The sequence below is a fragment of a genome, unplaced genomic scaffold, assembly GCF_019419815.1.
Source record: "Pyrus x bretschneideri cultivar Hongxiangsu unplaced genomic scaffold, Pyrus_bretschneideri_v1 Contig12, whole genome shotgun sequence".
Lineage (NCBI taxonomy): Eukaryota > Viridiplantae > Streptophyta > Magnoliopsida > Rosales > Rosaceae > Pyrus > Pyrus x bretschneideri.
The window spans coordinates 4,775,796-4,796,810 of NW_025999413.1; the positions used below are offsets into that span (position 1 = coordinate 4,775,796).

General features: G+C 33.0%; 1 protein-coding gene across 1 annotated transcript; it reads right to left on the reverse strand.

Annotated features, from left to right (window-relative positions):
• Positions 1-17,683: 17,683 nt before the first annotated feature.
• On the reverse strand, positions 17,684-18,486 carry LOC125474126 (photosystem II repair protein PSB27-H1, chloroplastic-like). Its single transcript, XM_048577565.1, has one exon. It carries the CDS (start codon positions 18,436-18,438, stop codon positions 17,917-17,919), a length of 522 nt encoding a protein of 173 aa, XP_048433522.1. The 5' UTR covers positions 18,439-18,486; the 3' UTR covers positions 17,684-17,916.
• Positions 18,487-21,015: the final 2,529 nt, after the last annotated feature.

Here is a 21,015-nt window from a genome sequence, read left to right on the forward strand (position 1 = left end):
TTTGTAGAGATAATGGATTTGGATACCAACAATAATTAAGGCATCAGAATACCAGATTTATTATTTATCAGACTCATCTGTCTCAATCAAAGGCCCCTCCCCCCTCTAAAAAGATGAACCATATAAATTTATGAATTTTCTTTCTTGTTGCTTATATTTTTAATTTCCGTGGATTTTTTTTTAATTTCCCTGGATATTATAATATCTTTAAGAGCATTTTCAATAAAAATGTTAAAAGATAAATGTCAAATGTTAATTTGATAGATAACGTAATAATGTCAGATTTTTTCTTTTTCCAACTAATGTGTTTTTTTATTATAAATGATATTTGTAAAGCTCATTTTAAAAATAAATCAATTAAAATAATTTCTCAAGATCTATAATTAATGCATTAATGAGAACTACACAATAAAATAATTAAAAATTATTGGGTAAATTACAGTTTACCACCTCAGGTTTGAGGTATATTACAACCTCATAGAACATCTTTAAAACACTGCACTTTCATACCTTACGTACTATTTTATTTCAATATAATACATCTGTTATATTTTCTATTTATTACCCCGTTAAGAGCTGACGTGACTACCACATTTATGTCACGTGGCTAAATAATTTAAATAATTAAAAAAAGAAGAAGAAAGAACCCAAAAACCCATTCCACCCCCCTCAACAACCCACCCATCTCCCTCTCCTCCACTTTTCACCTCACCTCCCATCCAAAAACCCACCCCCACTGCATGTTCTTCTTCTTCCGCCTTTGAGCGGTCCCTCACTCTCATAGGTCTCTCCTTCTTCTTCCTCCCTTCATCTCTCTCTCGCTCCGGCATCTTCTTCTCCACCTAAGAGGCTTGTTAACTAAAGACGGTGTTACGGAGGTCTTGAAATTGGGGTCCCAATGTTTAAACAGATTAAAGAACGAGAGGTGTCGGGGATGTAGAAAAAGGTATGTAGGCTAAAAATTATATTTGTTATTGATACATGAATGTGGAAAAATGGAAGAGAATGCAAATGGAAGAGAATGCTTATGGAAGAGAATGCAAATGGAAGAGAATGCTAATTTTTTCATTATCTTTCTCTACAAGATTACAAGGATATATATACATGATACAAATGTGTAGGTAGGACAAGGTAGGACGGCTAGTAGACAAGCTAGGACGGCTAGGAGACAAGCTAGGACGGCTAGTGACAAGCTAGGACGGCTAGTGACAAGCTAGGACGGTTAGTGACAAGCTAGGACGACTAGGAGACAAGCTAGGACGGCTTGACGGCTGTAGGACGGCTTATTCTTCCAATACTAATATTATATACAATTACACAAGGATTCCAACCATATTCCTTATTTGTCTAACAGGGGACGAATGTGCATAGGCCGTTGGAGCCTCTATGGCCCTCGAGGCTTACCATTGTCGAAAACGATGAGAACTTCGCCAAGGGAAGTCAAGTCCGAGACGGGGCTTTTCGATTCGAGGGCTTGGGGTTTGAAAATCACCAAGCACATACTTGTGTTTGTTCCACGAGAAACATTGGGTCATGGTGGTGGTCTGACATCGACGGAGAACGATGGTGTAGCCGTCGTTGGAGTCATCTGGGTGCGTAGGGAATCGTCGAAGAAGACAATGAACAGTGGGAGCAACCACTTGGGAGATGGGGATGGGGTGGGGCTTGCGGGGGAGGTGGGGGTGGGGTGGGTTTTTGGATGGGAGGGGAGCTAAAGAGTGGAGGAGAGGGAGGTGGGTCGCCGGGGGGAGGGGGGAGGGAATGGGTTTCTGGGTTCTTTCTTTCTTTTTTTTTTTCTTTTTTTTTTTAAAAAAAACTTTTTAAAATTATTTACATTATTTATTAATTGTTTAGTCACGTGGCACAAATGTGGCAGTCACGTCGGCTCTTAACTGAGCAATGGATGAAAAATGTAACGGATGTATTATATTAAAATAAAATAGTACGTGAGGTATTAAAATGAAATGTTTTGAAGATGTTGTATGAGATTGTGATAGATCTCAAACCTGATACGGTAAAGTGTAATTTACCCAAAATTATTTGACAGCACATTTTCTCATATGTCAAATTTGACATATGAAAACTCATATATCAATCCACATAAGATTGACATATGGGTTGGAGCTTGCTCCTACCTTCAAATTTCATTACATGACATTTCACTTAGGATTTGACATCTTCTTTAGACATGGTCTAAGAAATGTGATATCCACACACCCTTTTTACTTCTCAGACACCTTTCTATTCGATCGTCGGATCAGATGAATTAAATAAGATCAAAGGACAAAAATTAATAAAGGGTGTGTGAGAAGTAAAAATAAATGTGTAGATAGCATACCCTATCCTTAATACAATCCAATAGGAGAAGACAAGCTTTGGTATAAAGAAAATTTTATTTATTTTGACCTAAAGGTCATGAATTTGTGTCGTGATAACAACTCTTTGTAAAACAAAAAGTAAAATTGTGTATGATAAATGATCTCCTACCTTCGCAAAGCGCAAACCTTATTGGTTTGAGTCGCCCTTTAATTCAATACGAAATGCAGGCAGTAGAAGATTTTTTATTTTTATTTTTCTTTAACTGGATGAGACTTGGTCCATGGCTTGCTTGGTAAGTAGCATAATCGCCTTTGAATTCTTTATTTTCTTTTCAACACTATGCAATTATCATAACAAAAAATAAAATAATAAATAATAGGAAAAGGGGGATTTGAAAGGAAAAAACTCGTGCTTAATTTGGTTCATAATATTGCCAAATAATGTCGAAACTCTTTATCTTATTTTAACCGAAAATTAATATGTTTTTAACTGAAAAACAGTTTTTACCAGTAGAATTATGGATTTATTTTTTGGCTAAGATAAGATTATAAAATTCTTTATGAAAAAAAAAAAAACTCTTATTAGCACTCCAAAAATCTTATTATACACTCCTATGTATTTTTCCTTTCTAATTATAAAAAACTTAAAGTGCAAAATGAGATTTTTAGAGTGCTAATAACAATTCTAAAACAAAACAAAAAATCCCTCAAAAATTGAGCGGAGTAAAATTAATGCATTTATCTTCTTCCTTTTTTTTTCCCCACATAAATTAATGCACTTATCACTACACCACATTCAACAATAACTTATGAAGATTTCATTAATGGCCAATCTCAACCTGGGAGTTGTATTTGCGTTTTATTTTCTAGGAGTTTTAAAGCTAGTCACAAGAGGTTGTCCATGTTTCAATTTTTTTTAGGCGAAGCGGCAGTGTTTATTGATAAAATTAGGCAGTATTATAAAGGTAACGCTAAGGATATCAAATTTGGTAACTAAATTTGTAAATTAAATGATGTGTCATCAATAAAAATAAACACATTTATCAACGTGTCAATAATAAATTAATTATCAACTTTCATATATTTTAATTTTCAATACTTTTTCTGCAAATTTAATCTTCCTAATATTACTCTTATTATAACATTTAAAAAATTACATTCGAAAGTTTCTCAAACCAACAAAAATTAAAAGCTGACGACGAAGTCAACTTAAAACTTACAAAGCCAACTTAGCCATTTTATATTTTATTGTAGTGGCAAATCTACGAATGTGACAAACTAGGGATGACTCAATTTTTTTAGTGTCCTCTGCAATCAATCTCCTGGTGGGGGGGGGGGGGTGGTTGCATAGTGAAGGCTGGCAACAGACTGCACCACCACCAACGCATAACTCTCAAGAACCACCTTCTAATCTCACCTTTCTTTTTTTTTTTTTTAATTTTAACGAAAAATTCACAATATTATTTATTTTAACAAAAAAATTATATTTTTATATTAAAAAAATCAATCATGATACTATTTATTTTATCTTTTATTTTGTCATTATTATTAAAACTCAAAGTTTTCAAATTCTTTTTATTAGTTTTTTATTTTTTTTCTTTGTAAATATCTCACAATTTATTCTTATATACTTAAATTAGAGACTCCGCCATTTCCAACTTCTAAAATTATGGACCCAAAAAGTGCAAGTATTCTCTCTCTTTTAGCAAGAAAGTGCAGGCAATTTATCACCAGGTACATCTCATAGTTGCATCATTTTATTTTATGCCAATAAAATAAATAAAATAAAATAAATAATATATCATCGCATGTCCCCTAACACAATAAAAGAAATAAAATAGTCCAATCCTTCTACACTTTTCATATCATATTAAATTTATGTTTATGATGTCGACAAAAACGTATCATTTTTGTTTAGAATGTGAAGAAATTGACAAGAAAATATGGATTTTAGGCCTAGGAGATCAAGACTCAGAAAGCGAACCATACCTACTCCAATTGAATTAATTTGTAATTATTTTATTAATACTGTTTTTGTTCCATAGCTGCGGAACATTAACTAGTTAATTTCACTTATTAATAATATTATTTCCTATCATAATAATATTATTTCCTATCACAGTCAAAGTCATTGCTGCAAGGCAAACTAAGGTTCGAGGAGAAGAAGCAAATCTTGGCATTTGGGAAACCGCGTGAACGTAACAACACCACCACTGTCGCAAAATAATAGGTAAAATACGACGACGTAGAATGTCTGTAACTGCCCTTCCCGCTTTAATATACAGAAGCAATTAGCTTTGAGTATATTATTTAAAAACCAAAATTATTTTTGTCAGCAATTACTCAACACTCAACGGTATGAACAAGTAGATAGATATCCAGCACGACAGCGTTGATGTGGAGTGAGTTGATCTTGAGACTGAAAGTGAGAGTGGGTCCCTTCCAGTTTGACTAGTAGCTTGATGGCATTGTGTTTTGCAGGTGATAAGTCTGACAGTGATCTGTATGAACATGTAGAAGATCATATGCATCCGAATTTTATGCAGATAACACCACGAAAGATTAAGACACTTATTTAATCTTGAGTTTAGAAGACAAAGTTTTGGGGTGTGATGTGTCGTTTTGGCAACATGTTTCACGCTTTCTATGCTTCCTTTTTGAATAATAATAATAAAAAAAAATGTCATTTTTATCTCATTTTCTTCCGTTACCTTTGTACTATTTCAAACCTAGAATTAGCTAAAGAAAAATTAATGAAAAAAGTTTTAATGATAAAGACAAAATAAAGGGTAAAGTGAATAGTACCAACATTGACTTTTTAGTGTAAAAATATGGTTTTTCATTAAAGTGAACAGTACCGCAAACTTTTCGTTAAAACTCTTATTAGCTTAATTAACCTAATGGATGGCTCGGAATGATGATTTGATATTAGCGATATTTAATTTTCACTTTGTTAAAGAGAAAATCTTGATAACTGAGTTACCAAGTGAAATTAGAACTCAGCATAGTATGAAAGTAGTTGAAATTATGATGGAAGCTAGCTAAACCAAAGCTTTATAGTTGTTATTTGTTCAGAAAGTTGTTGGTGATATCACATTAAGCACGACTTGAGTCTTTAAGTTGGGCACAACTCCATCCAATATATACGTAACAAATCAACTCATCTCATCTTGAAGAAAATATCGAGTTCAAATCATATAGACAATCATTGTGCGATGCATAATGAATCGTATAAGCACCTCAATGGGTTGTCACAGTCTCTCTTCTAAGGATTGAGATGCTAAATTCAAAGTAAAATTTTGAAGAATTGCTACCCTTGCTCTGACTGAAGTAAAAATGAAGATTTGTTGCACCTCCGAAGTTATTAAGTCAACGAGAAAGAGAACTTTAACGAAAAGTTATTGATACTGTTTACTTTAATGAAAAATTATATTTTTACATTAAAAAATCAATTCTGATACTATTTACTTTACTATTTATTTTATCCTTATCGTTAAAACTTAAAATTTTCAAATCATTTTCATTATTATTTTTTCTTTTATAATAATTACTGAATTTCTCTGCAATATTATTGTGACATGTTGTGGTTACAGAAGAAGAAAATGACACCAGGGATGCTTTTGTAAGTCTGCAACTGCAAGGTAGTGGTGCCACGTTTATCTGTAGAACATTCTCGCAATGTCACTGTATTTATCCATGATTCCATGTGCCTTGGATTTATTTTCCAACGATATTTAACTACTCAAAAATTAGTTAGAACTCCTACTTAAAATTTTTCAAAATTGTTCGTTGTTAATTTATAGAACTATATATTTATAATCAGAACTGTTCATATTATAAATCAGCATATAAAGATCATCTCTGTAAAAAATTAATTAAAACTAAGATCGTTTAATCATCAAACTATTTGAAAACAAATGAACGGTATTGATAAAAACATTATGAACCGTCTCTATATTTGTTATAGATGATCTTTACAATATGATTTTCATAGTATGAACAGTTCTGATCATAAGCACAAAGTTCTGCGATTAAAACACTAAGAATTTTGAGTATGAGTTCCTACCTATCTTTAAGTAGTCAAGTATTGTTCCTTATTTTTTGGCACCTCCTCGAAAAGTGATCCCTTCCTTCTTATTCATTAAATCAAGGAATCCATGTCATTGAAATTTGATCCAAAAGCTATAAACATGGACCTACTTTAAAAATTATAATAATTTTAGCTATTGAATCAATTTTCAATGACACGGATTTCTTGATTTGATGGATTAGGAGGAAGGGATTCCCACCTCCTCCATCGCTAAACAGTATCAGAAGCAAGCAACCTGCTTCAAAGGGGACCCATCTGCAACATGTTTTTCTGCATATTTATTTGACGTGGTCTTCCACCTATATATATATCACGATAATACTCTGGAAAAGAAAACAAATCCTTGTTGCCCCCACTTCATGAATCTACCGTCTGCTAGCTAACAAGAACAAAATAAAGTGTTGCCTGTAACAAGAACGAGCTACTTCCAACATTGTTTAAGGAAGTTAATTAAGGGATCCTAGATGCTGATTAATTTCTGAAAACTATATATATATATATATATATATATTACAAAATATATTATTAGAAGATGGATGACACAGACTTACAAGTTAACCGTGTTGCTAAAGGTTGATAAGAGAGTACGTTTTTACTCAATTATTTTCGTTGGAAGAGGTTGCATTAATTTTATATGGGTAATGACAAGGAAATCAATTTTTTTTTAGAGTAATGCTAAAGAGATTAAATTAGTAGACGTAAATTTGAAAATTAAATAATGTGTCACTAATAACAAAAAAACATATTAATCAACACTAAGTAATAATCTAATCATCAATTTCTATATCATTTAGTTTACAAAATTTAGTTTGCAAATTTAGTTTCCCTAGCATTACCCAAATTTTTAACCCAAATTTACAAATCAAATAATGTGGTTATAGATAATTAGATTATTAATTAAATATCAATTAACATGCTTATTTTTTTATTGATGATATATCATTTGATTGCAATTTGATTTAAAAATTTTGTTCTTCATAATATTATTCATTTTCTATACCAAATTAGTTTTACTGTTTTCAGGACTCTTGGAATTAAATAGAAACCATCATTGGAATTGATGTAACAACAGATCTGCCCAACCCTTGCGGATGGCAATTTTAAGATTTTTGACTGAGCATCTTTAATGAAAATAGTTAAATTCATTTGATCCTGGCATGACGATTTGAAGTTAGATGTTAAATTAGGAAAACTAATAAAAAGAGTCTGAAAGTTTTGAGTTTTAACGATAAAGATAAAATAAAAGATAAAATAAATAATATCAAAATTAACTTTTTAGTGTGAAAATATAATTTTTCGTTAAATTAACTTGATATAGATCCAATTTTGTGAGCCATTAGTAGAATTAGTCCACTTCATTGAAATAGGTCCAATAATTAAGATTCCACATATACTTATTTGTGGTTTGTACCATATTTACCCCTTAGATTTACGAATTGTTATAAATACACAAAATTTCTTAATTATGGGATTATTTGTCGTTTAACTAATCCCTTAATTGTAGGATTAGTTATAGCCATATAATCACCTCAACCCTAGTTCGTTTCATCCCACCTTTTTTCCTTCTTCCAAACAATTCCCTCTATCAATCCTCCTCTTTTTTGTCTCTTCTTTTCATGGGTGATATTTTTGTGTTCTTCCCTCCAAATTCGTTCCTTTAATGGAGGTATATTATATCATATTTATTTTCTATGTTCCGCCATGTAAGTTCCTAACATTTTTCTTCCTATACAATAGGTAGTTTATTTTTATTTTGCAGGTAGATTATATTTGCTTTGTAGGTATAAAGCATTTTTCTTCCTATACAATAGGTAGGTAGTTACTAGATTATATCGGTTTTGATTTCTTCATAAACAGTAGGCAGTTACTAGATAATATTTTAGTTGGGTATTTAAATATTCAAAATTTAAAAACTGAATAAATGATAAAAAAAAAATTAAATAATTTAAATATTTTTATCTGAAGGGGCAAAATTGATATCAAAATATGTAATTGGATAACTGGACTCAGTCCCAAAAATTACCTATGTTTTTGGACCTAGATCCAAAAACCCCAAATAAATAATACCGAAGTTTTTCGTTAAATTTCCTTTTATAAAAAATGAGTCAAACTATTATTTTTATATACAGTGGGAACTACAGTAAAAAAATTGTGGAAATTGGTTTGGGTACGGTATGTGATTGATAGATCCGTAAGAGACAAACATTTATTAAATAAATCAAATTAATGAATTTGATATTATTAGGCTATTTTTTTTTTTTTTTTTAAATTTAACGGCTTTAGTATCGTTTACTTTTGACGAAAATGATATTTTTATCCTAAAAAGTTAATTTCTGATATTATTCACTTATAACACATTTTTGTCATTTTGATTAAAACTCAAATTTTTCAAGTCATTTTCATTAATTTTCCTTTTAAAAAAACGCTTAGAACGTTAGGCGTCAATTCAACTTCATTTAAAACTCATCGATCAGAAGAAATTTATTATCTTTTTATCCTATTTGGCACTTTTGATATTTTTTTGGATATGAGCTAAAATATTTGATTTAGCAGCCCATCGTGATGCTTCTATCCTAAACCCATTAATTGACAATAAATTCTACTTAAGTTCTCTTTCAAATTGTCGCATTATACATGCCCGACACTCCGCAAATGTCGTGGCATATAGATCGACCAAGTTGGCTTTTGTTCTTTGATCTTGAATCTTTTTGGTTTATTTAACCTCTGGATCTTATCTGTGAGGTTCTTTTGGAAGATTGCAATGCTTGATTATCAATAAAATACTATTGTTTAATCTCGAAAAAGTGTTTGATATAGTGATATTTCTCTTCAACTTATCACAAGTTATATCCCACATTCAAATATGTTGGAAAATATTAAAGTTAGTAATTTGGTTTATTTTTATGCTAGGGTTGTTTGGTATTTATGCATTCTATCACATGAATTATATATGGTTATCAAATGCTAATTATATTACATACATGTAAGTATTATAGTCAAACTCATGATTTTGATTGCTTTCATATTATTTATCAGGGTTTACTATTGCTTTCTTGTTTGTTATCAATTAGGTATTTATACATTCACCCTCTAACTATTTTCCGAAAATATGTAGTCTTTCGATTATGTAGCCGTCTTAGCAATTTGTAGTGTCTTTCTTTATTGTAGCCAATGAAATAAGAATATGAATTTGTATGTTTGTTCTTCATTTTCCGTCCTTTCAAAAATTTCAACTACATTCTCCAGTCTTCCTTTCAAAAAAGAATAAATTTAATTTGTTTCTCTTTATTTTTGGTGCTGAACTGTTGGAATTGTTGGATTTCATGCCAAAGATAAAAATTCTCAAAAGATTAGTAAATTCAACCAGATTCTGTATTATAAAGGCATATATCATTGTGTTAACTGGCTGATATAGCAGTCTGATTAATTTGTACATAAATCTGATCTAAGTAAGCATCAACTAGAAGCCTTTAACAGATTCTGTGATCAGTTTAAATCAAAACCCGGATTCTTTTCCCACCTAGCTAGCTTGCATGCAACATATAACCAGACTCCAAACACGTACAATGGAGGACAAAGCTTTATAATTATTATGATATTATATACGGCTCTCCATTTTTCATAGGGTTTTTATCAGAAGATGTACTTTCCTCACTTGCTCCTGCCAACCCAGTCACATGATCAGCTTCTCGGAGCTTCGGATTGCTGAAGAGAAAGGGATTTTTCTGTAATTTTCGTAAGAAAGTTACAGGAGATAATTGGGTGGGGAAACTGTACGGAGGTGGTGGTCGCGGGCTGGTGGGAAGGTGGGAAGGTGCTGAAATTGGAGGGACTGAGGAGACAGTGGTGGATGTGGTTTTTATTTTGTTTATTTTTCTTTTCTCTTCCTGTTTTGTTTTTATGGATTTTAGATTTTTAAATAATTTAAAAAATCATTATCTTTCGTATATTTATTTTTGGTCAATGTCTTTTGTATAATTCACTTGGCATTATATTATTAAACTTGTGGACTTTATATCTGTATCATATCAAGATTTAAATAAAATAATTAAATTAAGAGAAATTCTTATATATTTAATAATATTAACACAATAATTAACATTAAACTATAAAATAACAAATAATTCATAAAAAATCTCACTTTAAGAAAATTTCTTTTAACATTTATCTTAAATTAATGTATAATAATAATATTTAGAGATAATATCAATCTTTATTGAAGTCGATGCACTGAACAAAAAGAGAGGTCAATTTCAAGAATCTATTTTAATATAAGTCTTTCCCGTATATATTGCATCAATCATTCAATCTGATAACTTTCTGACTCTGATTGAACGTCAAACTGAGGTACATTTGATTTGATTTTCATAGGCCATTAGCGGAGCACTTTGAAAGGGAATTATACCATGAATGTAGAAGCAAAATAGTTAGCAAAAGTGGTCAGTGCCAAAACGTTATAAGATTTCTGGTTCGTTCGAACTTAAAAAATTATATATACTCAGGAAAGAGAAAAAAATATAAAAGGGCAGCAAGCTTGAGAAGTGGAGAAGAAATAAGAAACAAAAAAAATTAAAAGAGAAGTACCAAAAGTTTTTGTCTATTTAATTTATTTTAGGTGGTTATCGGAGATTGTTTAGGTGGTTAGTTTTTTTCTTTTTCAACTCATTGCATTTAAAGTTTAAATTCTCATCTTCTCATTATTTAAATAAATTTAGTATAAATTATATGTTTGTTAAAAAAATTTATTTTTCATATTTCATAGAATTAAAAAACTTTTTAGTGTAATATAATATATATTATCTTTGATAAAAAAAAAAAAAGTAATATAATATATATTAGGTCAGTCATCAGCAAGTAGACTGTCTCTTTATGGCCCTGCATTAAAGTTGAATGGTTAGGTCATCTCCAACCAATCCGGTCAGAGAATTATAGGGTTAAAAATCGCTTGAAATGATACGAAAATCGTCTTCAACCGAGAACTAGGTCAAAGAGCTCATAGGCCCCACAAGACCAAAAACACCAAATTAGTCGAACCAGCTGGCCCAAATGAGCCAACCCAAAGTTTGAATAGCAACAGCTACCTGGCGTTGATAGCTAACATCATGCTAACGCTAGGTTACTGTTGTATTTGAATTTTTTTTTCAGACAAAATTTTAAAAATAAAAAATTCTAATTTTTTTCCTATAAATGCCTAAGTGATTCCTGCATCATTTCTCACATAATTTTCACAATTTCATATTATCTTACTTCATTTTATTTCAATTCTTCACATTCTATATTAATTCAATTAAAATAATAAATTATGTAACCATATTAATTCAATTAAAATAATAAATTAAAATAAGGTAGTTTAATTTAAGTAACCATGTTAATTCAATTAAAATAATAAATTATGTTTGGCCTATGACCCTTTGGCCCCATCGGTTGGAGATGGTTTTTTGTCACAGAACTATGTTTGGCCTATGACCCTTGGCCCCCTTGATTGAAGATGGTAAGAAATATAGCTTGACACTGTTCATTAAAATATTAATTTATTAGATGGCTATATGGCTAAGGCCATCTCCAACGGAGGGCTGGCCAGAGAGCTTGTTTTAGCCCTCTGGCCCTCCAAGAAATTAATATTTTAATGAACAGTATGTGGCCATATTTGCTTTCATCTCCAACCGAGGAGCAAAGGGCTATAGGGCTCGTTTTAGCCCTGTCACAAAAATCCGTTTCCAACCAAGGGCCAAACATAATTTATTATTTAAATTTAATGTTATTTAATGTTGTTTCATGTTACTTAATTTAATTTAATGTTGTATAATGGCTTAGAAAGTTATAGGAAACAAATAAAATTTAAAAAAAAAAAAGAACTTTAAAAAAAAAGTCAAAAATAACGGCTAGCTGACGTCAACTAGCCGTTATATTCAAAATTTTCCATATTTGTGTCGGTTATAACTGACACTACTTCTATCAGATAGCCATTTATTTCAAAAAATTTCGGCTATTTGTGTCGGTTATAATCGACACCATTTCCCTTATTTTTGTCGGTTATAACCGACAGCAAAACCGACACTATTTCAAAAATTTCTAGCCAGCCCGGGATTGGCTGCATGTGGCCAACCCTTAGGCTTTTTCAGATTCCATGGGGCCCACGAGCCCTCTGCCCTAACCCTCGGTTGGAGACGTTGGAGGTGGCCTTAAGTAGTAGCCGGAGGATCCTTGAAAGGATTTTAGGGATCCTCCAATTATATCTGTTCATCGTACATTGTGCGGTAAAAAATTATTGTAAATTTTTATTATTTAATATTGAATATAAACAATACCTGACAAAAACTGATGCACGATGAATATATGTGATTTAAGGATTCCCGAAATCCTCATAAAAAGGATCCAACGAGGATCCTCGCTCAAGTAGTAGTAAGCTAGCTACTAGTTGGGGGTTGGGAAAACAAATGCTCCTTCAATCTTCCAAATTGTGAAGTGTATGTGTAACTGCTCCTTGTTGGGTGTTTTGGTATAGTTGACTCCTTGTTATATATATATTTCTGTTTGAGTTATATTCTATACATGAAGCTAAAGGTTTCTACCTTCTAAAATCAAATTTTCAATTAACTCATCACTTTGGTCTTTGATATTTAAAATTAATATAACTGGTTTTTTAGATTGTTCACCCTCAATCATTTTGGTCATTCTGTGATAAGTCTTCGTTAAATTCAGGATATTTTTGTCAAATCAATCCCTTCCTTCGAACTGGTGATTTCTTCAATTTACTGAAGATTTTTCATATAATGACCAAAACGATTAACGGCGTACAATCCAAAGAGCATTCTATTGAGTTTCAATCTCTTTGACCAAAGTGAGAAGTTATGACAATCTCATAGACTATTTTGGCTAAAAAAAATGTAAAAGAAATTCAATATACAATTACTTCATTTGGAAATGACAAATACCTAAGGGCCTGTTTGATATCCTATTTGAAAATTTTAATCATTTCTCAAAATATTTCTTAAGAACATTTCTTGAAAACAATTTTCTTTAAGACTAAAAAACTTGATTGGTTTGCGATTAAAAATTTTGAAATCTTACAACCTAAACCAGACAAAGAGATTTAAAAAGATGGATCGCAGGAGAGGGAGAAAGAGGAGAGAGAAGGAAAGAAAGTAAGAGATGATTGAAGAAAAGAGAGATAAGAGAGAGGATCAGACGAGATAGAGAGGAAGAGGGGTGAGAGAAATAACCAAGAGAATGAAGTTAGCGGATTGGAGGGAGACAAAAAAGGTAAAAATAAAAAAGAGGAGAGAGAGAGATAGATTTGTAGTGAGAGGGGAAGTGTAAGAGAAAAGAAATGAGTGAGTTTTAAAAACTCTAAAAACTCACTTTTTATGCTTTTAGAGAATATATTATATTTTTTAGTTTAGTTTTTGAAAATAGTCTTACCAAACAAGTTTTTAAGGCCTAAAACTTGAAAATTGTTTTTTAGTTAAAAAAGTTGGATTCAAATAGAGTACCAAACAGGCCTTAAGATTTTATGATCATAAAAAAATTCTCTATAGTTAAGAAGAAAATAATTGATACCTAAAAAATCCTATCGTGACGCTGAAGAGTCTAGGTGTGTTTAAGTACACGGTGACTAAATTTTGTCACTAGTAGTCACTTGCTACTAAAGTTTAGCGGTATTGTTTCCTATTTGTAAGTAGGAGTCCAAATCGCCCACTTCTTTTGTGTAAAGAAATAAAGTTTGACAATCACATTTCATGCTAGTCCGTATAAATATTTTGTTTATTTATTTCGACTAAATTTTTTAGGGAGAAAAAGTGAGCGGCTATTATTTCAACTAAAACGAACAAATATGCAACTGTATATATAAAAAAAAAATCTAAATTGAACAGATATGAATTGCATGGGCAACAAAAACGAGAAGTGCAGACTTTACGTACGCATAGACAATACATGGTTGATAGTGCAGCAATATTAAGCAATTGTCAAAACCTTAGGACAATAATGTCAGAGTCAAGTGGCGATTGCACTGATCCACTGAACTTACAAAGGTAACAAAATTACAAAAAAAGTTAACAATGAAATAATAGGATCTATGTTGAGGCCCTATTTTATCGACTCATGTGGTAAAGAGTTGTGAATCGTAACACGGTGGTGAAGTCTCCACCATCTTTTGGTATGCTACTTTCGCACGCAAGAGACCAAGATTCAGAAAATTACAGATTCGTATTCAAGCTGTGACAAGCTTTCCGGGTTCTCTATCTAGATTAGAAATCAAGTATTATGCAAACTTTGGATTTTGATTTTTGAAAGATTTTGATGGGGATATCTGGGAAATGAGGTTGGGGTAACGAGAGAGAGAGAGAGTGGATTCAATAGCTTGAGTTTCTTGTACATTCATGGCAATGGCGTGGGAAGTAATTTTGCTAGGATTCTATGGCAAATCTTAGTATTTGGGACTGAGGTGGGAGGCATAGGAAAGGCCGGAAAGGGTAGGGGTGCGTGGTGTGGGTGATAAGGGCGGGGAACATTTTTTTTACTGATTCATTTAAAAGTAGTATCTCGTCACAGAGACCACAAAAAAAAAAAAAAGTTTAGCTTTAGCTTTATATTTTGTTGTTATTTTGTTCTTTTCAAGTTGTAGTATCGCTCTTGAAGAATATTATAAGCATGACTAACTTTTTCAATAGCCGTCAAATTTTCACAAATTATCTTATTAGTCCCCGCAATTGAAGGGGATTATGAAGTCTGAATATTCCTGGGGAAGAAGATGAAAAAATGAAATTTAATTGGAGATTTTTGTGCCTTAATTGACTCCAACTCTAATTAATTCACACGTCCATCTCAGAAAATAAAATTAAAATGGGCAAACAAAAATTGGATGATGGGCTTTTAACTAAAAAATTTAGATGATAGGTTTAGATAGAGGGAGGTAGATGGGTTGGTGATGATACCTAATGGGCTTGGATGGATGGAGTTATTACTCGAGTGTCCCCTCTTAAGCCCCATTGAATTTATGTCTTTCCAAGTACAGGTTTAGTACTGAGCTGCTTCTATAAAACGTGGGTATAAAAAAAACGAAGCTCAAAACAATGTTTGGTAAACACTTAAAAACAGCTTATTTTCATAGTTTTGGATGAAAAAAAGCTGAAAACGTGAAACAGCAAAAATGAGCTTATTCTCACAGCACTGCAGAAACAGTTTTTTTTTCAAAGCATAACAATCCCAAACCAGCCCTAATAGTAAGCGTATGAGTTTTGCTCTCCTGTCGTCGTGCGCATGAAAGGAATAAATGTCAACGGTTCTCTTTTGTGTTTTCATGCGTAGGAGGGTAGGAAAGCTAGACTCATATAGACTTTTCACTCATTTACTCGTAAAAACACATGTATGGGGATAATTCTGAGGCCTATAAATGCCTTCAAGCACCCCCTCAATTCCCCTTTACAAAGGTTGAAGTACTTGCTAGCTGGCTGCCAGTCCAAATTATTGTCGAAGTTTTTGGTACCTAAAGATCAAAAGGGAGTATATTCGCTAAACAACACCAAGGGATGTTGTGCTAATTTGGTGCCTACAGGATATTAGGTTTAACAGTGTCTAAGTGCAACAAGCATATTTTTAAAATTGCAAGATTTCAAGCAATATTTGAACTGTATAAGAAACCAAATTCAGATGATGTTAAAGTTCTGGTCAACTTGTAAACGAGTTGGATCGCTAACGGGTCACTCATTAAGAACTGGACAACATGGATCTTGTCCATAATTTGGTTTTCCTATACACAATCAGGCTTTTCCTAACGTGAGGTTAAAGGTAGCGACGGTGTCAACCTAATCTATTAAGGCCACACAACTCTTTAATTCAGTTTCATACACATTATAATTAGTCAAGGGCTAAACTCATTCTTCCAATATCACTTGCATAAGATTTATCATAATTCTCGAGGAAAAATTCGCACAGAATATTTGCCAGAAAAGTGGATTTTTGGATTATCTTGGCATTGTTTGACTTTAAAAAAGAGTTCCTCGTGGCCGGTTAGACTATTGAATAAAATTGGACCCTGTCAATTATGAAATAGTTAACAGTTGCCAACCATGCATGCTGATAATTAGATAAGATTATATGTTAATGTGCATGGTCGTAGGATTTGATTTTGGAATATATATACAGACTAGAAGGTAAGCAAATTGTTAACAAGGAGAGACCACCAAACTAATTGCTTCACTTAATTTGACTAATCAACATTCTCTTATAATTAAGAGAAATGTCAGCAAATTGCTTGTGATTCAGGACAACATCCCATGCCAGCAAGCAATTTTTGCCTTCTTCACTCTCTTTAAGTGCATTTGTTAAAGAAATACATGCCCCTTGAGTAAAACTACTGCTCTTTTGACTGTTTATTAAGGCCCAAATAATTGTAGCCACCCGATTATCTTCAAGGTTCATACTATTCATGTATAGCATATTAGCCGCCCATATGCAAATAGGACTATTTTGATAGTTTTCTGCACATCCACCCCAAAATTGCCTTAAATTTTTCTTTTTCTTTTACAAACGATATACATTAGTAGATTAAATTGTTAGTTGTTAACGAGAAGAGAGATCAATAGGGATTAAATCCACACTAGGGTGCACAGACATTATTACTTTTTACCACTACGGTAAAGCGAAGATTTTTAATAGAATGAAAGCATTTTCATTAAGAAAAAGGGTCCTTGTGCTTACATTGTCGAACAAAAAATAAGGAAACAGGTACCAGTTAAATGCATTTTTGGCCCTTGTATATTAGCAAGTAGAGGCCTCCTATATATGAAAAGGTCGTGTATGGACAATTACTAAGCCCAAAATGAAAAATACTGAATTTATTAGGGCAAAGACATACCAGGCCGGATTTTGGAACTAATATACAAAAGCCTTTCGAAAATAGTTTTGTCGCTGTGGAGCTTGAAACTTCAATATATTTTGGATTTAGAATTTTCGGATATTGGAGCTGGATTCCATTTTTATACAAATTTTTGTTCTGCAGTAAGTACTCAATCTGTTGCAGGAACATCAAATAAATGGAGATCGGATGTACGTGCAACCTTCTTCATTGAAACTTCCCCATATATCATCTATGGTGCAAAGATAGCAATGAATTTTAGCTAAGAAAGTTACATCACAATTAGCAAACAATAACATATCATGTGTCGATGCTTTAGTAAAACACAACAATTTCTCCGTGTTCATTTTGTAGTTAATAGTAATAGGCTTTTCAAAACATAAACTTATATACCTACTTACACAGCACAACTGTTAATGAGGATAAAGCATGTCGTAGAGATGTTATACATCAAAGAGGATTTTCATGATAGTAAAAACCCTACCAATAATCTCACTCTGTAACCTCACGATAACAAATAAAATGTAAACAATTAAACAGTTCAAAATACTAATTATAGTAATAATACAAAAAGAAACACAAATTAAAATTTGCTCCTCTCTCATCTCTCCATGAATACTGATCAGTTACCAGTACATCTCTTAACAAATTTATCTGCCCCTTAACAATGCCTTCTCTGCAGTTTCCACCTCTTCTAAAATCCTGGCCTTTCTCTTCGCCGGAAGCGGAGCTGTCGGTCCAAAACTAACATAATGCCCTGAAACCGCATTGATTGCTGAGTAAATGTCTCTAAAAGAAACCCTACTGAGCAGAGTCTTCTCCCTCCTGTACTTGGCCACCCATGAGTTTGATGTTTCTCTCAGCTCCGCCACCGCAGAAGCCACATTGGGGTCGTTTCTATCCATGTTAATGGTCGTTCTGACCTTGTTGATAATCTCCTCCGTTTCTTTTACGTACTCCTCGTCCGAAGCGGCAAATGCTGCTGGTGTGAGCGGGAAGAGCCATGCTGGCGAGGACAGAGTTGCTACTGCTGCTGCCGCCACGAAGGATAAGAATTGGCGGCGTCGAGGTTGTGGGATTGTGGTTGTGGTGGTGGTAGTGGATTTGGTGGACTTGATTGGAGGAAGAGATTTGAGTTTAGAGGTAGGAGTTAGGAGTGTTGGTGAGGCCATGGTTGGGAGTGGAGGAAGAGAGGATTGGGGAGGAGAGAGAGAGTGTTTGTAGGAGTAAGCAGTTATTGGATTTGTGCCACGTGTGCTTATCATCTTATCTTATTTTTTGGTCTTTTGGATGAGAGGTGACCCAATGAGGCATTGTATATAGATCTGCTTGGGTGTATGTGTTGTTAATTAGTTTCACGCTACATAAAGTTGTGAGGCCTTGACTGTTCTAAAACAACAAAATTAGAGGGTAGAAAGTTGTGCAAGTAACACCAGACTTGGCGTATGGTGGCCAACTTGCACTAAGCAATAGGGTGTAAAAATATTTTGGGAGATTTCAGGCTCGACTTATATGGATCTATAATACTATATATAACTAACTTACTGTATGATTTATAGGAATAAAATACTATTATTTCAAAAGAAAAACTTTGTATGTCGTATGATAAATAAAAAAAAGTCAACCCATGAAGTATGATATAATAGAAAAAAACTTACATACACCTAGAATACCATTGTCAGGTTGATAATATCTGAAATCAAGCATGCATTGTCATTTATCATTTTAATTTTCTTTATTTGTTGCTTGAGCCATAAATAAAATTAAGTTTTGTTATAGGGCTAATCTATCCTTATTTACACAAAGTCGTACAACTCCAGCTCACCAACTTCGAATCTCAATTTGTGATCCTATTCCAGGACTCAGACAATCTCAACTCGTTCGAGAGCTCATACAGGTTTATCCCCAGAAGTGTGTCTACCACACAGACCACTAGACTCGGGCATATCTCGCCTTCTTAAAGGCCAACACACGTGTCACCTGAAACGCTGACGTCGCGGCTGCAATCGTGCGAAACATAACATGACACAACTAAGGCCATCAATAAAGACTTACAGTCATTGTCAATCCCAACTTACCAATCTACCCCGGCTCCAACTCAAAATATATGATTGAGGTTGTTCTTTCCTCATTGCCTATAAATAGAACTAGAGGCCTTTAAGCTGAGGACCTTTGTCAAATTCAATTTGTATTATTATCCCCAACCTAAAGAAATTCTTCAATCAACCTAACTTATTCTCAACACAACCCCAATTGTTCTTCAGCAAACCTATAATTCTTCAGCTACAATCTCAAAAGCCTATATTCGAAGCAAACATTGCTTACGATCCCTGAGATCTAAAACTTTTACAGCTTTGCCATCTCGTGAAATAATTCGGTTGACATGCAATTCTAACCACCCTAATTTTCTCTCCAAGGCACATGTTTTGTACCAAGTCCAATATGATACCAGTGAGCTTAGTGGGCTATTCTAGCATTATCTCACCCTTCATGGCGTGAATCCTACTGGAGTTTTATTGGTTTCTTTATATTTTCAGTTTATTTACATTTCAAGTCATGTAGCTTGGCCCATTGGCCTAGATTGTACTTTTGTAAACGTTGTAATCTCGACTTCATCATGAAATGATTATATTCATATGTTTCTCACTTTAGTTTCCATTTCTCTTTTATTTACATTTTAGGAAAAAACACACAAATTTACATTGAATTTTAATGTCGGCGTTTGCTCGAGTCACATAAAAGAACATAACTGGACCAACGTCCTATTCAGTGCACAATAATTTGGTTAAGAAGTCGATTTACCCACAACTTTCACAAACATTGCCTGTTTGCAACTTCTAAAAGTGGCACGCTTATCTCTCTTTCTCTCGAGCCATCTGTAGTGTCAAGACTGAAAGCAACATTTGGGTTAAATACGTATTGAACCCAGTTCAAACTCTGTTTGAGTTTTGACACCAAAATTTATAATGTGTAATCAACTTCAAATATCAAAGGGAAGTGTTATTGGCACTTCAAAAATCTCATTCTACTACTCCTCATAAGTGTATTTTTCTTTCCTAATATAGAAAATTTGAAGTGTAGAATGAGATTTTTGGAGTGCTAATAACAATTCTCATATCAAATTCCAATTACAAAGAATTTCTCTCATGGAAGAATATCCCCCAAATCCCTCAGTCTATAAATATATTGAGCCCAAATAGTTCAGGCAATAAAAACATTGGGTTATAGATTTTGGACTCTGACCAAATGTTCAAATCTAAATGGTCTTGTTTGGGCTGGTGTTCTGTCAAACTCATCCCCTAAGTCCCTCAGTCCTCAGTCCCAGACTCCTAAGTGGAGTCTACAAAATGCATTCTGCCGAAGAAATTTCAATAGCCACTTTCATTGCCTTTACACAAGTGGAGTCTGCATAATGCATTCTGTTTCTAAAGCCTAACAAAAAGGTAATTATATCTCTTGTTTTGTCCCCCAAATTCTTCATTTCAGTCTTTAGTGCTTGCCAAATTTTACTTTTGAACTTTATTTACCAAGACCATGTTGCTCAACCTCGGTTTTAGTTGAGATTTTATTCTTACTTTGTACGTATGAACCCCACCCAGTCCCTATCTTTATATTATTTATAGTATAATTTGGATGCAAAAAGGTAATTGGGTACAAACTTCTTGCTTCATAAAGAAGCCAAGGTTAACATTTGTGTTCCCTTTTCATCATTTTACCTTGCACCCACACATCTAAAAATGAAATTGTCC

Excerpts from the sequence above, each read along its gene's own strand:
- LOC125474126 (XM_048577565.1), bottom strand. The coding sequence starts at position 18,438 with ATGGCCTCACCAACACTCCTAACTCCTACCTCTAAACTCAAATCTCTT.